Genomic DNA, 18,620 nt, shown 5'->3' on the forward strand with positions numbered 1-18,620 from the left:
TGGCCACTCCCTACTTGCACTATGGGCCCATGAATAAAGTGACCATGGTGCCAGAGACAGAGGTCAGGCATGGAACCGATCGTCAATCCAGCTACTACCTCTGCTGCACATCTGACTTGTGAGCAGCAGAGGCCATTTCTGAGCCCTGGCTGTGGGACCACGCCCTTAGGGGACCAACAAGCCACTTGGTAAATTGATTCCATCAGACACCTTCCACCCTAGAAGGGGCATTGAACCATCCTGGTGGGGAGTGGTTCACGTTCTGAATGTAGGCTTTCCCTTCTGCCTGCAGTGCCTCCCCCAGCACTACAGGACGACAGAGCATCTAAGGACGTACAGCGTGTGACATGCCATCACAGGATCCCCTAAAACATGACCTCATATCACCTCACACGGGTCAGAATGGCCGTCACCCAAAACTCTACAAACAAGAAATGCTGGAGAGGGTGTGGAGAAGAGGGAACCCTCTTGCACTGTTGGTGGGAATGTAAATTGGTACAGCCACTATGGAGAACAGTATGGAGATTCCTTAAAAAACTAAAAATAGAACTACCATACGACCCAGCAATCCCACTACTGGGCATATACCCTGTGAAAACCATAATTCAAAAAGAGTCATGTACCACAATGTTCATTGCAGCACTATTTACAATAGCCAGGACATGGAAGCAACCTAAGTGTCTATTGACAGATGAATGGCTAAAGATGTGGCACATATATACAATGGAATATTACTCAGCCATAAAAAGAAATGAAACTGAGTTATTTGTAGTGAGGTGGATGGACCTAGAGTCTGTCATACAGAGCGAAGTAAGTCAGAAAGAGAAAAACAAATGCCGTATGCTAACACATATATATGGAATCTAAAAAAAAAAAAAGGTTCTGATGAACCTAGGGGCAAGACAGGAATAAAGACGCAGATGTAGAGAATGGACTTGAGGACACGGGGAGGAGGAAGGGTAAGCTGGGACGAAGTGAGAGAGTAGCATTGACATATATACACTACCAAGTGTAAAATAGATAGTTAGTGAGAAGCAGCTGCATAGCACAGGGAGATCAGCTCGGTGCTTTGTGTCCACCTAGAGGGGTGGGATAGGGAGGGTGGGAGGGAGATGCAAGATGGAGGGGATATGGGGATATATGCATATATATAGCTGATTCACTGTTATACAGCAGAACCTAACACAACATTATAAAGCAATTATACTCCAATAAAGATGTTAAGTTAAAAAAAAATTAAAAAATAAAAAAACAGGACCTCAGACAAGGGACCTGCTTTATAGTGAAGGAGGTGCAGCAATGAGCACATGACCATGGGATCCACTTGTCCTACCAGACACCATGCGACCCAGAGACCGCAGGCCTAAAAGAATGTCGGAATTAAAGGCGCAGCTAAGGCACTAACTTGGGGATGCACCCTGGAGGGTGGGGTGCAGGATATACTTTGAGCCAGAGGTTCTCAAACAATGCTTTGTCCCTGACAGCCAGAACACATGGGATAGGGAACCTAGGGGGAGAGTGGAAGTGGTCCCTATGACCACCATTGCCAGTGGCCCACCTCAGAAATTTGTACTTCCCGTCCCCACGATTCTAGACACTCCTGGACTAGAAATCCTGGTTCCTGGGGAAAGATGCTTCCACCAGGGAGAACAGTAAAGGTTCTCCTAAATCTAAAGTTATAGGGGCTTGCGAATTCCCTGGTGGTCCAGTGGTTAGCACCCTGTGCTCCCACTACGGGGGGCCCAGTTTCCATCCCTAGTCAGGGAACTAAGATCTTGCAAGCCACACAGTGCGGCCAAAAACAAAAAAACAAAAAAAGAAAGAAAAAGAAAAAAATAAAGTTATAGGGGCTGCCTGGCCATTTTTGGTTCACGTCATTAGACCATCAGGCAAAGAAAAGTCAATTATTAGCAGGGGTTACTGATTCTGATTAACATGAGGGGTTAGGATCACTGCCTCATAGTGGGGACAGGAAGGAGTATTCAGGGTCTGGAACTCAGGGGGATTCACTGAGGTGCGTCTTGGGACTTCCTGCCTGGCAATAACCATAAACAGGCAGTTGCAGTAACAATAGCCTGACCAGGGCCGATGACCAAGTGTTCAGACCTCTCAGGAATTACGATCTAGGTTACTTCACCAGGAAAGCAACCTGGACCAGCTGAAGTGCTGACCAAGGAAGAGGGGAATATAGGATGGGTGGTAGAGGAAGGAGATGAGAAGTATCATCTAGGGATTCAGGAGCAATTGCAGCTGAGGACCACAGCTTATACCATTCATCCTCCAGGTGTAATTCTTCTTCCTAAGACACTGTGACCAGCCGCCATCTTGGGCCAGAGTGAACTCCACATGGGGCTTGAGCGCATCTGAGCGGCACAAAGGGTGGACTGTAGCAGACTGTCAGTGACCTGCCCGCCTCCTCGGCACTCACCATTCTAGCACACGCTGACCACGGTCCATGACAAGCACAGTTAGTCTCTGCCAGGGGGCTTTTCCCCAGCGTATGTGTGGAGAGGCCAGAGCACCATTGAGTTAATAACCCCCGGAGCAGACCTCAGCCAATGACAAACAAAACTTGGAGGATGCCTGCCCCAGCTTCCTCGCCCCTTGGATGGGGTAACTGAAATGGGTTCTAGACTGGTGCATCTCCGACTTCAATATGCATTGAAGGTCAAGGTCTTGGGGACCTTGTCAACATGCAGATTCCGACAATATAGGTGTTGGGTGAGACCTGAGACTCTGCATTTCTGATAAACTCCCAGGAGATGTTAATGATGCCGGTCCACAGACCACACGTTGAGTTGCAACGGGCTACACTCCCTCCCAGGGTTCCCCGGTAGGACTGAGCCTCTGTTGCCTAAAACTCCCTTTCGTTAGCTTCCTTCTGTTCTCAATTCCCCACTCCCCCACCAGGAGGGCTTCCTGGGATCATCTTCTAAATAAACTACTTGGGTTTTTTTTTTTTCATGATTGAAATCTTTATTATCAATGCTCTGGAAACACCAAGAATTAGAAGGTGACTAAACCGCTCTGAGAATTGAGCTCTTATTTTCCAAAATGATAAACTCTAAACTGGAAATTGAACATGTCAAGCCAGACTCATAACAAAAGTTCTGGGACCCTCTGATCTCATACTGTTTTCTGTCCCTCTCTGCCTGCATGTTTGAGAATCCTGCCTTGGCAAGAGTCAGTCCAACAGCCTCATTTAACGGAATAAACGACGTGTTTTCACATGTTGTTCTGGGGGACCTCTGCCTAAGACAGTGGTGACTTCATTCCTGCTTTACCCTTTGCAGCTAGGCACTGAGTCAGGATCCCAGGAACAGAAAGGATCGGGGAAGGGGGCCTGCCCAAGCATGGGCTCTGGAGGCCTGAGGGCTTGGGTTCAAATCCCAGCTCCACAACCAGCTGTTCCACTCTTGGGAGGGTCACTTCACCTGCCTAGGTGTCAGTTTCATCACCTGACCACCATTTATCAGATCACCCACCAACCCCCCAGGGGTTGTTGAAATGATTATGTGTTTAATCAAAGCCCCTGGCACGTAATTCACTACTGGAGCCCATCCTCTCGCCACAGCTTTGCCGCACCAAAGTACACATGCACACGCACACATTGCACACACACACACACACACGTGCACTCCCTGAGAAAGACAGCAGAGGCTGGGCCAGGTAGCGCACAGGTCCTTTATTTCCTTCACCGGCACGTACACGGTCTGACAAGCAACAGAAGCATGAGAAGCACTGTGGGGAGGTGGGCAGATACCGACGGGGGCCTGAGCCCCCGACTCCAGGTGTTTATGAGTAAAGGGTGGGAAAGGGCGAAACATCTAGAACAAGGAAACAAGGGGCACTGAGGAGAGGATGTGGTGGGGAGTGACAGGGCCTTGGGAGGGAGCCTGGACACTCACAGGCCACAGGTGGGGAGGTGGGGAGGGCAGGGGAGGGGAGGGAGCCCTGCACCCCCATCCCGGGCAGAGGGAGTCCTCGCCCACACAGACAGATGCTTCTGGTTACACACAGCAATTAGGGACTGAGAAGAAAGAGCTAAGAACCGGGAAAGACGACCAGGTCCCTAAAAGTCACCAAGGACTGGGAAGCCACCTTTGATTGGGGGTCAAGGGGTGAGGGGCATGTAGTGACCGAGGTGCTCAAAACAACTTCCTACACCCCGGGCCTGAGCCCTGCCCCAGCTCAGAGCCGAGTCTGGTAGCTGGTGGGCCTCCCCCTGGGCTTCTTACGCCCCCTGAGCTTCTTACACCCCTGGGGCCACCAAGTGATCCAGGCCCAGCAGCCACAGCTTTTGCACCAGCTGCAGAACGAGGGCCGGGGTTCCTTCAGCCTGTCCCAGAAGAGGGTCAAGGCTTGGGCCCTCAAGTTCCGGCCCAGGTTCATCAGGACAGCGGGTGGGCTGGTGACAGATCGGGGGTTCGGTTTCTGAGCAAGGGAAGGGAGGTCTGGGGAGGGTGGGGCTTGGCCAGGCAGCGCAAGGAGGGGCCTCAGGCTGTCTATGGGGCCTCTGCAGGCTGCTGGGAAACAGCAAAGCCTGGAAAAGAAGTGGGTGGACGTGAACTGGGGGCCTGAGGACCACAGGTCTGGCCTGGGCAGCAGGCAGGGGCTACGCCTCGCCAGCTTATCAGAAAGAGACAGCCACCATTGAGAGTTATGCAGGATGTCCAGCCATAGAGGTCACCATTCAGTTTACAACCTGCACAACCTTACATGGCGACCCTGATGAGGCCACCCAGCAGTGACCAAACGGCCATCAGAGTCAGGGCAGATCAGATATAATGGTGAGGCTGCCAACAGGTTATAAACATCACAGCTCACCCAGGAGGCCAAGAAGGCACCAGGACAGGGTTAGAGGGGAGGGATGGGTCAGGGAAGTCGTTATGGCATAGCAGTGACGAAAACGGGTTCAGTGGCCTTGAACAAATTATTTTGCTCTCTGAACCTCCGTTTCCTCTCCAAATGGGGATAATACATACCTACAGGGGTGTGAGGATTAGAGAAGATAATTCGCATCACTAAATCATCTTTGATATCTCCATGAACTCCTCAAGGCAGGGCTCTCACGGCCTAGCACAAGGCCTGTACTCAGCAGGTGTTACTCCCCAACCTTTGGGGCTTCCAGCTGGGGAGAGGAGACCTTAACCGCCCCCCATCACCCTGTAGGAGCCCCTAGCCCACCTTCAGACTCACCCAGGGGACTGGTCCGACTGTGGCCCTTGCTGGCAGAGGCTTTTGTCCTAATGGCCTGGGAATGTCCTCCCAGGCCCTGGGAGGGTGATTGGCCCTTTCCTCCTCCAGCCTCCGAAAGTCCTGGGTCGGCCCCCCCAGCTGCTGCTCCACGACCCCGCCCACCATGTTTGTTTTGGCTGCTGCCCCTGCTGCAGGGTTGAGGAGCCTTGGGGATGGGGGAGGTGGGGGTGGGGGGGACGCGGGAAGGGGGCGGGCCGAGACAGGAAGCTGAGACGCAGTGAGGGGCTACAGTCCGCGCCCTGACCCCCAGCCCAGCCCCAGGAGCAAAAAGGGTGAAGATCTGGAATCCTATGCACACTCCATGTAAATAAGCATTGGGGCCACAGTTCCCACTGAGGGGGACCTGAGGTGCCTATGTAAATGATATGCAAAGTCCATGCAAATCAGCACGCTGGGTGGGGCCGGGCTGGGGTAAGTGAGCGTCTGGGGGGCTCACCTACCCTCACCTTTCGTCGGCTTGACGATCTGCAGCTTGTCCGGCTGGCCGGAGGGAGGCCCCCACGGGAGCACTCACCTTTCTGGAGCATCTTCTGCCGCAGCTGCTGCCTGTAATGGGCGTCCTGCCAGTTGGCCAGTTGCTGGAGGACATACTTCACGTCCAGGCATGAGGGGCCCAAGCCGCTGGCATCCAGGGCTGACGTGACCACATTCATCCGCGTTGCCTCATCCAGCTCGGGCTCCGCCTCTTCCCAGGCCTCAGCCTCCTCAGACACCAGCTCTGCCTCTTCCGTCACCCCCTCGTCAGCTGGCAGCGCCTCTCCTGTGGCCCCCAGCTCCTCCTCAGGCACCAGCTCCTCCGCAGGCGAGAAATCCTCGGCCGACATCAGCCCCTCCTCTGCCTCAAGCCCCTGCTCCCGCTCTCGATCTTCACTGTAGTGCAGCTCATAGCTGGGCAGGGAGACAGGAAAGTCCTTCCCTAACCCCCCAAAGCCAGAGCCACCGCTCTCCACTGCCCCAGGGCACCTCCAGCCACTGGGGCTCCTGCTCTCCGCCCCGGCCTGCACACAGACCCTGATGGTTACTCCCCAGTTCTGTCCCAGCCAGGGGAGAGGGCAGCTGGGTACCAGCCTCAAGGCTTCAAATACCCAGCCCATGACCCTGGTAGAAAGAAGAATGGTCACCAACAATGCCTAGGCCCCGCCTTCCCCCAGTAACCCCACCCTGCTGCACGGAACAGACCAGCAGGAATAACATCCCCTCTGCCCCCCTCCTTCCTTATTTAACATTCACAACCCATCCCACACCTAGTTGCCATGGGAACAAATCCATTTTAGTAAGGCCCAGACAGGTCAAGTGACTTGCCCAAGGACACACAGCCAGTAAAGGGATCAAGCTGGGACTCAGTCCCAGTTGTTTCCAGCTCCTAGGCCAGTGCCCATTCGCCTCTCAGTCCCTGGTCAGGTGAAGGGAAGGCTTCAGCTCCCACTTGGAGAAGCCTCAAATCAGATGGCCACCCATGGGGCAAAATTTGAAGGCAAAGCGGGCAGCTCCTTCCCAGAACAACTCTTAGCCCAGCCGGCCCGAGAGCAGGGGCTTCTCCAGGGTTGTAGGGCCACAGAACCAGCTGCAGGGGGTTGTCTGGCTGCTGAAAGGTGAGGGCAGGTGGGGACTTCCCTGGTGGCGCGGTGGTTAAGAATCCGCTTGCCAATGCACGGGACATGGGTTCAAGCCCTGGTTGGGGAACTAAGATCCCACATGCCACAGAGCAACTAAGCCCATGTGCCACAACTACTGAGCCTGCACTCTAGAGCCTGCGAGCCACAACTACTGAGCCCGTGCACCACAACTACTGAAGCCCACGCACCTAGAGCCCGTGCTCCTCAACAAGAGAAGCCACCGCAACGAGAAGCCCACGCACCACAACGAAGAGTAGCCCCCACTCGCCGCAAGGAGAGAAAGCCTGTCCAGCAACAAAGACCCAACGCAGCCAAAAACATAATAATATTTTTTAAAAAAAGGTGAGGGCAGGTGAAGGGGGAGCCCCTGGTCGGCGTACCCCAGATCTGAGGTCTCCTCTGGAGTCACTTCATAATTCCTTCAACATAGAAAAGGGCCTTCACTGTCCCGAGGCAACGGGAAGCTGAAAGTGTGAAATCCCTGGGACCCCATCATGCAGAAAAATCCCAGGGAGAAATGTTACACCCAGAACGTGTGCACAGAGGAAAGGTGTTGAGTGGAAGGGGCCAAGGACAAATGAGGCAGGAGGAGGGGCATGGGGTGGGGGGGGGGAAGGAGCGGGGGAGGGAGGTCAGAGCCGGGTGTGAGGTGAACTCCCTCCCACTACCAGAAAGGCTGCTGCCTACCAGGTAGGCAAGAGTGAGTGCAGGGCAGGCAAAGGTCTGGGGCCCAGAGTGCACCTTTCCATAAAAAACACAGGGTCTGAGATAATCCTCCTTGTAGACGTTCTGAGCTCCTCAGCCAGGGTCTCCTGGAAATCAGGAAGTGCTTCCTACGGTGGAGAGGGGGCACATCACCGGAAGATCCCCACAGAACCCCCCACCCATACCCCCAGGCACAGGAAAGGACTGCGGATAGACACAGATCGCACAGAGGTAAAAAGGCAGGCAGCCAGGGGGCCCTCACCAGAGGTACAGTGTCCGTGTAGTGGGTGACAGAGCCCGTGGACGCCGGGGCTTGCTGGCGGAGGGGCTTCACCTCCTCCTGGGCCTCAGTCAGCATGCTCCCACGCTCAGGGTACTTCTCCCGTAGGTCCTGCAGCTGGGAACCCGCCCCCAGGCTCTGCTGGGGCGCAGGCACACCCAGCCCAGACGCCTTGCCCACTCTCTCCCCAGGGGACGGGGAAGCCTGGGCAAAGAGGCAAGAGGCCCAGACTCTAGACCCCCATAATGATATGCAGGGTGATCCCCGGACTCCACTCCACTCAGACCCCAAATGAACTGCCACCTGCCAGGCCCTGTACCAGAGGCTGAGGGTATGGAAAGGACAGACCCAGTCCCTGCTGCGAGGAGCTTGTCCTCTCAGGAGAGCAGGCAGCTGCCCAAGGGTCCCAGGTCCCCCAGGAGCCCAGGGTAGCCTCACCTCATCCTGGAGCTGCGTCTGGATTTCTTTCTCCGAAGCCAGCTGCTGCTGCAACTTCTCAACCTCAGCCCCATACTGGAAGGACCCAAGACCAGAGAACTTCACCCCAGACCTCCCCGCTCCCGCGCACACCCTGCTTCCGGCAAGTCTTCCCAGGCTCATCGGTGAGTCTCTGGCAGCTCTTCCGAAAAGAAGTCACGTGGAATAAGGCCAAAGAACGTGGGGAGTCACGTGGCCTGTTTCCTGGAACACCCTGTATCTCTCTTTGGGCTCGGTCCCCAACTTGGGACGAGGGGACAGGATGAGGCGCTCTCTGATGTCTCCTCCAACACTGACTCTGACACAGAGAGGGGCCTTGGGCCTCTGAGCTCCATGGGGTGGGGGTCCCATGGGGCCACGACAGGAGCAAGGAGCCCCGCACACACCCCGACGCACCGCCTGGCAGCACTGCTGCAGCTTCGTGACCTGGGCCCGCAGCTGGGCAGCCTCCCTCTGCTGCTGTTCAGAGTTCTGCATCCTGAGCGCCAGCACCTCCGACAGCTCGGCCATCTGCTGGCTGGCCTCCGCTGGGGAGGAGTGAGGAGAGGTCAGCCCTGGTTCCCTGGGTCCGTCCTCAGTCTCCCAGATGCCTCCGTCCACCTGTACCCCTCAGCTCGCGCCAAGTACCCGAGGTTCCACAGGGCTTAGCATCCCTCACTCGGGTCTTCTTTTCAATAAACATTTACTGACTGACACAGAGCAGGGTGTTGGACAAGCAGTCAGCAAGACCTGGCCCCAGCCCACACTGAGCTCAAGACTAGTGTGGAGACTGAGGGAAAAAGAAATCACCATAGTGCACATTGGGTGCATCGGGGGTCACAGCTGCCGCACCCAGGCCAGCCTGGCAAGGTCTGAGATGCTAGGACCTCCCCGGGGAAATGGGGCTCGCCCAGCACAAGGGAAGACGGCCCAGGCAGGGTGTGAAGAGGCCCAGAGGACACCAGGAGGGAGTGGCTGGGGCGGTGGGCAGGGCCCAGATCACTAGGGCTGGGGTAGGGAGGGTGGGGTTTATCCTTTGGCCAATGGGGAGTTATTTGGGTGTTTTAGGCAGGGGAGTGACATAGATTTGGTTTTAGAAAACTCCTTTGCGCTGTGTGCAGAAGGGCCTGGAAGGGTAGGAGTGGAGGCAGAGAGACCAATTAAGAGTTGGCCTGGGCTAGAGGCAGCTGGGGTGGGAAAAGGAAAGAGACGTGAGCCTTTCCTAGCCTTTCCTGTTGTAGAAGCAACAGAATGTGGGGACTGGCTCCTACTCCGGGGGCCTGGGACCGGGGGGGGGGGCCATTCAGGGAACCCAGGGGGAAGGAAGGCCAGATTTGGGGTGAGCGGAACAGCACGAGTTCATCTGTTCCCACCTTGAGTATGCATCTCCCCAGCTAGGCCTGAGCTCCTCAGGGACAAACGCTGTGCCTCACTCCTCTTCAGGACCACACAGTGCCAGGCACAGCCTCTGCCTAATAATGCAGTGCCTGAGGAGGGAGGGGGGCCCCGGTCTCTGGCGGTTCATGGCTCCCTCCATTCCTCGCTCCCAGCCCCCTCCCTCCCCCTTCTCAAATAACAAAAGGAGACAAGCTTAGAGGATCCCCATAGCATCCGCACAGCTCTTTACAGTTTGCACAAAGCACTTCCTCAGCTGTAACCCCTGGAGAGGTCAGCAGGGCCAAGTTTATGAACCCACATTCTAAAGATGAAGTTTCAGAGAGGTTAAGGAACTTGTCCAAGGTAACACAGCTAGGAGGTGTCAGAGCTGCGACATGAGCTCAAGTCTCCAAACTCCAAATCCCAGGTTCTTGTCTCTGCTCCTCTGGACAGCGCCCCCTACCCCCAGTTACAAGTTCACGTACAAAACTGCTCCACACAACCCAGGATGAACATCTGTCCCTCCTCCTCAAGGTCATCGAGTTGAGAGACCTGGAGAGCGGGAGAGAGGAAGGGGCAGGGGCGTCAACACCCCCTGCCCACGGGCACGCCCTCCTCCCCCGTCCTCACCTCCTCTCGCAGCTGCTCGTTCTCCTCCTCCAGCAGCCGCAGCCGCTCCTGCAGAGCCTCCAGCTGCGGGCAGTGGTGTGCCTCTGACTCTGTCAGAGGAGTCCTAGGGGAGGGAGTGATGGGAGTCGGGGTGCAGGGGCTCGGGGGACCCAGTTCCCAGCCCACCCAGGGCTCCCCCACCCCAGGCTGACTGCGGTGGTCTCAGTTAGCTCCAGCAACCCCAGTGGCAGGTACATGGTGTCCCTGTTTGCGAACAAGGAAACTGAGGCTCGGAGAAGGGGCCGCCCAGGTGCAAAGGCAGGACACTTGCGGGGAGTTCCCTGGCGGTCCAGTGGTTAGGATTGGCACTTTCACTGCCGTGGCCCAGGTTCAATCCCTGGTTGGGGAACTGAGATCTCGCAAGCCGCGTGGCGCAGCGAAAAATTAAAAAAAAAAAAAAAAAAAAAAAAGGCAGGACACTGACGGATCTGAGGCTTCGTAGGGATGACCATGCCCCCGCTCTTCTTCTTCATCCTCCTCGTCCTCCTCCTCTTCATCATCAGAGTCTGAGTAAAGCTGAAGGAGGTCATCCCGCAGGCTCACCTGGTGTCTGAGATGTAAAATCTGGCAGGAGGAAGAGAAGCCCTGGGGCGGGGTATGGGCAGGGGCAGGCACACAGCCCAGCACAGTGGGATGGAGGCCGGCCTGAGATACGCCTCCCGCTGCCCTCCCCACCCAGGTACCTCCTCCCTGGCCGAGCCCAGCATGGCTTCCAGCTTGCTGTTCTCCTCCGTCAGAACACTGTTCTGTTTCACCAGGGACTGGCCAATGCGAGCTGCCGTGTTCAGGTCCCGCTCTCTCTGCAGAGAGACCCCCATCCATGGGGAATATGTTCCTGGTTTCTGGGATCTCCCAGACAGATGGGAGGAGCTAGCGTCCAGAGGAAAGCTAGGCCACTACTGGAGACCCTCTCCATTCCCTAGTTCTCCAAGGTACTAGACAAGAGCCTGCCATGAACCCACTGTGGGACCTGACTCAGTTTCCCCCTATGGAAAAAGAGATCAGACCGGAAGGTGCTAAGAGCTCTTGCAGCCTGGACATCCCACATCTACCTGTCTTCCGTAAGAGGGACCTCCAGCTTGGCCCCCAGAGAGGTAGCCAGGCAGGAACACTCCTACCCCTACAGACATAATTAAAACGGGAGCCTGGCTAAAGCTGGGGCTGTCCCGGGCGGGGAAGGCAGCACACACCTCCTCTAGCAAACTCAACATCACTTTGACATCTTCTTGGGTGATTTTCTTGACTGGTGGGTGTAGGTCAGGACACAGCGCTGCAAGAGAAAGCGGGAAGCCGCATCAGGGAAAAGGGGGCCCATGCTACCTTCCACCCTACTGTTTCCTGCCCTCAACAGCAAGGATCAGCAACAAGGAAGAAGACTGAGTTCCCTTTCTGCCCCCAATATCCTCTCCATACCCCCAGTAATCAGCACTCCCTTCCCTGCTCCCAGGGCCAGCTGGACTCTTGTTTGTTTGTTTGATTGATTGTTTGTTTTTTCTGGAGGGGCCTGGGAGGGGTAAGGAGATCCCAGTCCTACAGCTCGGAGGGAAGAGGAGAGGCAGCTTCTGTCTGAGGCTCCGCCCACCCCCAAGATTGTTTGGAAGCCCGATCTTGACCCCAGCAGCCAGGAGGTTGGCAAAACCTCCCCTCTGCCCACCCACCTCCCCGTCGCTGGCGCGGCGGGCCAGCGCAGGCTCAGAGCGCACCGGGCAGAGCCCTCCCGCAGCCCCCCGCCCCTCTCCTGGCACTGCGGTAGCCTCGGGAGGGGGGCACTGAGAGTGCGCAGATCTGCTGCAGCAACAGGCGTGAAGAGGGGGGCAGGGGAGCGCGAGCCCCGGGGATCTTACCCACCGACGGAAATAGGGAACGAGAGAAGGGGAGAAGGAGGTGGGGAAAAGGGGACCGGAGAGGCGCCGCAGACCATGACTTCGCAAGGGTGGGCGGAGGGGTGGGACTGAGGGCCAGAGGGGACCGGGCGCCCGGACCCGACGGGGCCCCCTCCTCCCTGCTGCTGCCCTAGTCCCACCTGCTCCGGGGGTCCGGGGACCCAGTTTACCTTCCTCCAGCTCCCGAATAAAGGAGGCGCGCTCGGGGCCCGACACCCCAGGCCGCCGGCCGATGTAGGCAGCCGGCGTCTTCCAGATGCCCGCTGCCTTTCCAGTCCCCAAGCCAGCGGCCCGGGGGCCAAATGGACCTTGGAATATGAAGCGAGTCCGCGGCGCGTCCGAGTTGTCGGGCACGGACTGGGCATTCCCCTGGACTGCCGAGAATGCGGACGCGCGCTGGACTCCTGCCTCCGATCCAGCCTTGGAGGCCGGGCGAGCTCCCGCTGAGGGTCCCGAGACGGTTGCGGATCCGGATCCTGCTGCCTGTCCTGCCGCCGGTACCTGCACAGGGGCGGGTTCAGGCTCGGCGGAGGGCTCTGGAGCGGGATTGGCTGCGGGCGGAGGAGCTGGGGTGACTGCTGCCGGATCGCCGGGTCCCGGCCAGTCGACGGCTGAACCCTGCCCCAACTCTTGCGGGCCAAGTTGACCCCGCAGTCGGCTGCCGCAGCAGGGCCTTTATAACCTGTGCCTGGATGCGCGCCCGCCGGGCCGTACCACGCGCGGGAGGGGGCGGCCGAGGAGCAACTGGTGGTGCCCGGCACTGGCGGGCGCTCAGGAGGCGAGCCAATGAGGCGAAACAGAGCGCAAAAGTAAGAGAAGAGCGAGGAGAAGAGGCGAGTGGCGTTCCAGCTGGTTCAGCGGACTTGGGCTCCGAGTGCTGGCCTTCTCTCCCCTCTCCACCTCCGGAGAATGGTTTTGCCCAAAGCCGCCGCTTCCCGGGGTTTCGGTTACCGGGACTTGGAAGTCCCTAACTGGGGGAACCCCCTCGCTCCGCTCCAGCCAGAGGCTTTTCGGCTGCCTTCCCTGGATCTGACCTGTAAGTTGGGGCCGTATTGTGTCTCTCCCGCGTGGGCTGGGAGATAAATCCAAACTCCAGTACGGCCTCCACGCGCTGCCCAGTCTGGGACATCATGATCCCGGCGCTCACACCCACGGTGTTCCAGCCGCTTGACAGACCTCTTTCTTATTTCTTAAGTCGTTTTATTGCCTTTCCTAGTGCTTTACCTCCGCCCTTATTCGCTTTGCCCACCTCATACCACGGTAGCAAACACCTGTTCTTCCGGGAGACCCCACTTAGGTGTCTCCGCGTAAAGACTCATCCGACCCCGTCCTTCTCGGCCCCAGAGCATCCTTTATGCGATGGCCGCAGTGGTCGCACTGTGTCTGTCTCCGAGACCAGACGTGCGCCCCTTCAACACAGGGAGCGTGTTCCTCAGAGCGCAGCACGTGACGGGATACCTGTGAGGGTCGCCGTAAGTCCTGAATGAACTGTGGAGCGGCAGAGGAGTCCAGTGGCCATTTCTGTGCCTTTGGACCGGAGGAACCTACAGGCCAAAAAGAAATGGCTGCGGCACTGATTCTTTTAAAGCCTTGGGATTATTCTTGGTGCCCCAATTCCCTTCTCTTCAATACCGTCAATCACCAAATCCTGCTTAATTTACCTCCTAAATAGTTCTCACATGTGCCACCTCCTTTTCAGCCCTTCTGCTCTTGAGGCCTCATTCTCTCTTCTAGATTGTTGTGAGTCTATCCTCCCACCCACCCGACCCCCATCCACATGACTCCATCTCTAACCCATCTCTCTCACTCATACCCCTATCCTAGCTAAGGAATTCCAGGAGCCCTTTTCCTACCGCACTCAAAGCCGGAGCCCAGGACAGAGGCTGTGCCCAAGGTGTGCCCCTGGGACAGAGGCTCTTCGTGCTGACAGCGTGCTTTGGGGACCAGGTGTCCATGACACAGCCTGGAACAAGAAGCATAACCCAGGAAGGAGGATCAGAGTGCCCCATCCCCAGCCGTCCAGTGGAGAAGCAGTGTGATTAGAGTATTTCCTTCTGTCTGGGTTCATTCATTCCTTTGACAAATATTTCTTGAGCACCTACTATATATACTAGGCACCGTGCTAGACTCTCAGGCTAGACCAGGGAACAAGGGAAACTAGATCCCTGCTCTCCTGGAGTTTAGAGTCTAGAAGGGGAGGCAGATAAACAAGAGAACAAGTAAGGTAGTTACAGAGTGTGGGGAGTTCTCTGAAAGAAACAAACGGAGCTGTGACTGAGAAAAATGGAAAGTGCTACTGACAGGGTGGTCTGGGCCGTGGCAGAGGAGAAATCATTAACTGCGTAGTATTTTGCGTCTCAACCCACACCTCCACCTTCACAGCCCATTCATACCCACCCCCCTCCAGTGGCAGCCTCTCTCCCCAGAAGCCTGTGTTTCTTATTCCTGATTGGTGAGTGAACCCTGGAGCCAGTTCACCACCCCTTCCCCAAATCCTGCATACCCACATGGGGATTCATCTGCCAGTTTATCAAAGGAGCAGTCTGCACTAGTTACGTTGTTTCTGAAACAGTGGCTCAAATGCAGCCCCCTCATTGGCTGGGAAGTAAGAAGTGGTTCCCCTGTGGAACCAGACCCCTCCCAACCCTTGCCCACCTGGCCCCTGCTCCCTCTTCCTCTCCTCTCCTCCCATCCAGACTCCAGGGCCCTTCTGCCAAGTTGTTAAAGGTGGCTCAGGCCAGAGGCTTTGCATAAAAAGATGGGGCACCTAAGCTCCACGGCCATTTTTTATGGTCATAATCCTTAACAACCTTAATATTTGTTGGCTTCATTTCTTCTTTCATCTCAGCTCTTCTCGTCCCCCTAACTTACCTTCTACTCCTTATTCATTCAACAAATATTTATTTATTTATTTATTATTAAAGTATAGTTGATTGACAATGTGTTAATTTCTGCTGCACAGCAAAGTAACTCAGTTATACACATATATACATTCTTTTTTACATTCTTTTCCATTATGATTTATCCCAAGATATTGGATGTAGTTCCCTGTGCTATACAGTGGGACCTTGCTGTTTATCCATTCTATATGAAATAGTTTGCATCTACTAACCCCAAACTCCCACTCCATCCCTCCCCCATTCCCCCTCCCCCTTGGCAACCACAAGTCTGTTCTCTGTCTGTGAGTCTGTTTCTGTTTTGTGGATAGATTAATTTGTGCCATATTTTAGATTCCACATATAAGTGATATCATATGGTATTTATCTTTCTCTTTCTGACTTACTTCACTTAGTATGATAATCTCTAGTTGCATCCATGTTGCTGCAAATGGCATTATTTTGTTATTTTTATGGCCGAGTAATATTCCACTGTATATATGTACCACGTCTTCTTTATCCATTCATCTGTTGATGGACATTTAGGTTGTTTCCATGTCTTGGCTATTGTGAATAGTGCTGCTATGAACATAGGTGTGAATTCAACAAACATTTATCAAGCACCTGGTGCCAGGCATTGTGACAGGTGTTGGGGACACATCAGTGAGACAAAACAAAGATCTTTGCCCTCCTAGGGCCCACATGCAATGCAGAGCTACAAATAATAAACAAAGAAGTAGAGCACATAGCATAAATGATGTGAAAAGTGCTGGGAGAAGAAAAGAAAGCAGGAGGAGGACCTGGGAGGGGTGGGTGGGCTGTGGGTTGCAAGTTTAAATATTTGGGTGGTCAGGGAAGCTCTCACTGAAGAGTCACTTAAGTCCAAAGCTGAAGGAGGGAGGGAGCTGGGGAGAATATTCACCAACAGAGGGTTCGAAGCAGCAACAGCAAATGCAAAGACTCGAGGCCAGAGAAGGAGCCACAGTTGCTAAAATGACATGAACAAAAGGGACTATAGATGAGGGAGGTGGAGAGGTAACAGCAGGGCCCGATGGGCTAGACCTAAGTTGAGTCAGTGGAGGACTTTACATCAGAGGAGTGATGTCACCTGGCTTAAGCTTTAACAGGAAGGCGCTGGCTGTTTGGCTGAGAATAGACAGCCAGCAGGGGGTGTCTTAGTCCGTTCAGATTGCTCTAACAAAATACCATAGACTGGATGGCTTACAAACAACAGAAATTTACTCCTCAGAGTTCTGGAGGCTGGAAGTCCAAGATCCAGATGCCGGCATGTTCTGTGTCTGGTGAGAGGTCCAATTTCTTGTTCATAGACAGCGCTCTTCCCTTCTCACTGTGTCCTCACCTGGTAAGGGAGCTCTCTGGGGTCTCTTTTATAAGGCTGCAGTTCCCATTCAGGAGGGCTCCACCCTCATGGCATAATCACTTCCTCAAAGCCTCCTCCTCTTAATACTATCACATTGGGGCTGAAGTTTCAGCCTACGAATTGCAGAGGGAGGTGGAGGACAAAACAGTCTGTAACAACCCTATCACTCTTTTAAAAAAAAAATAAAAGCTTTTTTGAGATATAACTCACGTGCCATAAAATTCACCATTTAAAAGTGTCCAGGGGCTTCCCTGGTGGCGCAATGGTTGAGAGTCCGCCTGCCGATGCAGGGGACACGGGTTCGGGCCCCAGTCCGGGAAGATCCCACATGCCGCGGAGCGGCTGGGCCCGTGAGCCATGGCCGCTGAGCCTGCGCGTCCGGAGCCTGTGCTCCGCAACGGGAGAGGCCACAACAGTGAGGCTCGCGTAATCGCAAAAAAAAAAAAAAAAAAAAAGTGTCCAATCTGGACTTCCCTGGTGGCACAGTGGTTAAGAATCTGCTGCCAGTGCAGGGGACACAGGTTCAAGCCCTGGTCCGGGAAGATACCACATGCCGCGGAGCAACTAGGCCTGTGCGCCACAACTCCTGAACCTGCGCTCTAGAGCCCACGAGCCACAACTACTGAAGCCTGCACGCCTGGAGCCCGTGCTCCGCAACAAGAGAAGCCACCGCAGTGAGAAGCCTGCACACCAGACCGAAGAGCAGCCCCCGCTCGACACAACTAGAGAAAGCCCGCACGCAACAACGAAGACCCAACACAGCCAAAGTAAATAAATAAATTTTTTAAATAAATAAATAAAAATAAATTAAAAATAAATAATTTTAAGAATTAAAAGATAGAACCAAAAAAAAGAAAAAATGTTTAATCTCTGGTTTTAGTATATTCACAGAACTGTACAACCAACACCACTACCTAATTTCAGAACATTTTCATCAAACCAGAATGAAACCCATACCCATTGGTAGTCATTCCCCATTCCCCTCCCCCACAAGCCCCAGCTCTATGGATTGCCTATTCCGGACACTTCATATTAATGGAATCATATAATATGTGGCCTCTGTGTCTGGCTTCTTTCACTTAGCATCATGTTTTTAAGGTTCATCTAAGGTGTAGAATATATCAATACTTCATTCCTTTTTTTGTAACCAGACTTATTGAGGTATAATTGACAATTCTAACTGAACATACTTAAAGTGGAACATACTTAAATAGGGTAAGTTTTGATAGACTTATAATACTCATGAAGCCATCATCACAATCAAGATAATGAACATATCCATCACTCCATATTTTATCTTTCAAAAAAAATAGAGTTTATATTTTAGAGCAGTTTTAGGTTCACAGCAAAATTGAGCTTAGAAAGTACAAAGAGTTCCCTATATATCCCCTCCCACAACACACGCATAGCTTTCCTCATTATCAGCATCTCCCCCCAGAGTGGGACATTTGTTACAACTGATGAGCCTAAACTGACACATCATCATCACCCAAAGTCCATAGTTTACATTAGGGGTCACTCTTGGTGTTTTACATTCTATGGATTTGGACAAATGTATGACATGTAGCCAACATTATGGTATCATACAGCACATTTTCATTGCCCTAAGAATCCTCTGCAACATGGATAGGCTCAGAGATTATCATACTGAGTGAAGTAAGTCAGACAGAAAAAGACAAATACCATAGGATATCACTTATATGTGGAATCTAAAATATGACACACATGAACTTATTTACGAAACAGAAGTAGGCTCACAGACGTAGAGAACAGATTTGTGGTGGACAAGGGGGAGGAAGGATGCGGGAGGGATGGACTAGGAGTTTGGGATTAGATGGCGCAAACTATTACATATAAAATGGATAACAACCTTGGATAACCTTGTTGTTTAACAAGGTCCTACTGTATAGCACAGGGAATTACATTCAAATCCTGTGATAAACCATAATGGAAAAGAATATACAAAAGAATGTATACATATATGTATAACTGAATCACTGTGCTGTACAGCAATAATTAACACATTATAAATCAACTATGCTTCAATTTAAAAAAAATCCCCTGGGCTCCACCTTTCATCCCTCCCTCTACCTCAACCCTGGCAACCATAGATATTTT

The 18,620-nt window shown here is 53.8% G+C and overlaps 1 protein-coding gene across 1 annotated transcript; it reads right to left on the reverse strand.

Annotated features, from left to right (window-relative positions):
- Positions 1 to 3,670: 3,670 nt before the first annotated feature.
- On the reverse strand, positions 3,671 to 13,377 carry HAP1 (huntingtin associated protein 1). The gene is made up of 15 exons (XM_060135732.1): positions 13,280 to 13,377; positions 12,874 to 13,094; positions 12,554 to 12,688; positions 11,553 to 11,632; positions 11,046 to 11,162; positions 10,817 to 10,926; positions 10,324 to 10,426; positions 10,179 to 10,245; positions 8,734 to 8,864; positions 8,299 to 8,373; positions 7,843 to 8,064; positions 7,563 to 7,708; positions 5,774 to 6,147; positions 5,200 to 5,387; positions 3,671 to 4,543 (listed from the first exon to the last, which is right to left on the reverse strand). Exons 1-15 carry the CDS (start codon positions 13,375 to 13,377, stop codon positions 4,253 to 4,255), a joined length of 2,358 nt encoding a protein of 785 aa, XP_059991715.1. The 3' UTR covers positions 3,671 to 4,252.
- Positions 13,378 to 18,620: the final 5,243 nt, after the last annotated feature.

This window comes from Lagenorhynchus albirostris, chromosome 20 (assembly GCF_949774975.1).
Source record: "Lagenorhynchus albirostris chromosome 20, mLagAlb1.1, whole genome shotgun sequence".
NCBI classification, from domain to species: Eukaryota; Metazoa; Chordata; class Mammalia; order Artiodactyla; family Delphinidae; genus Lagenorhynchus; species Lagenorhynchus albirostris.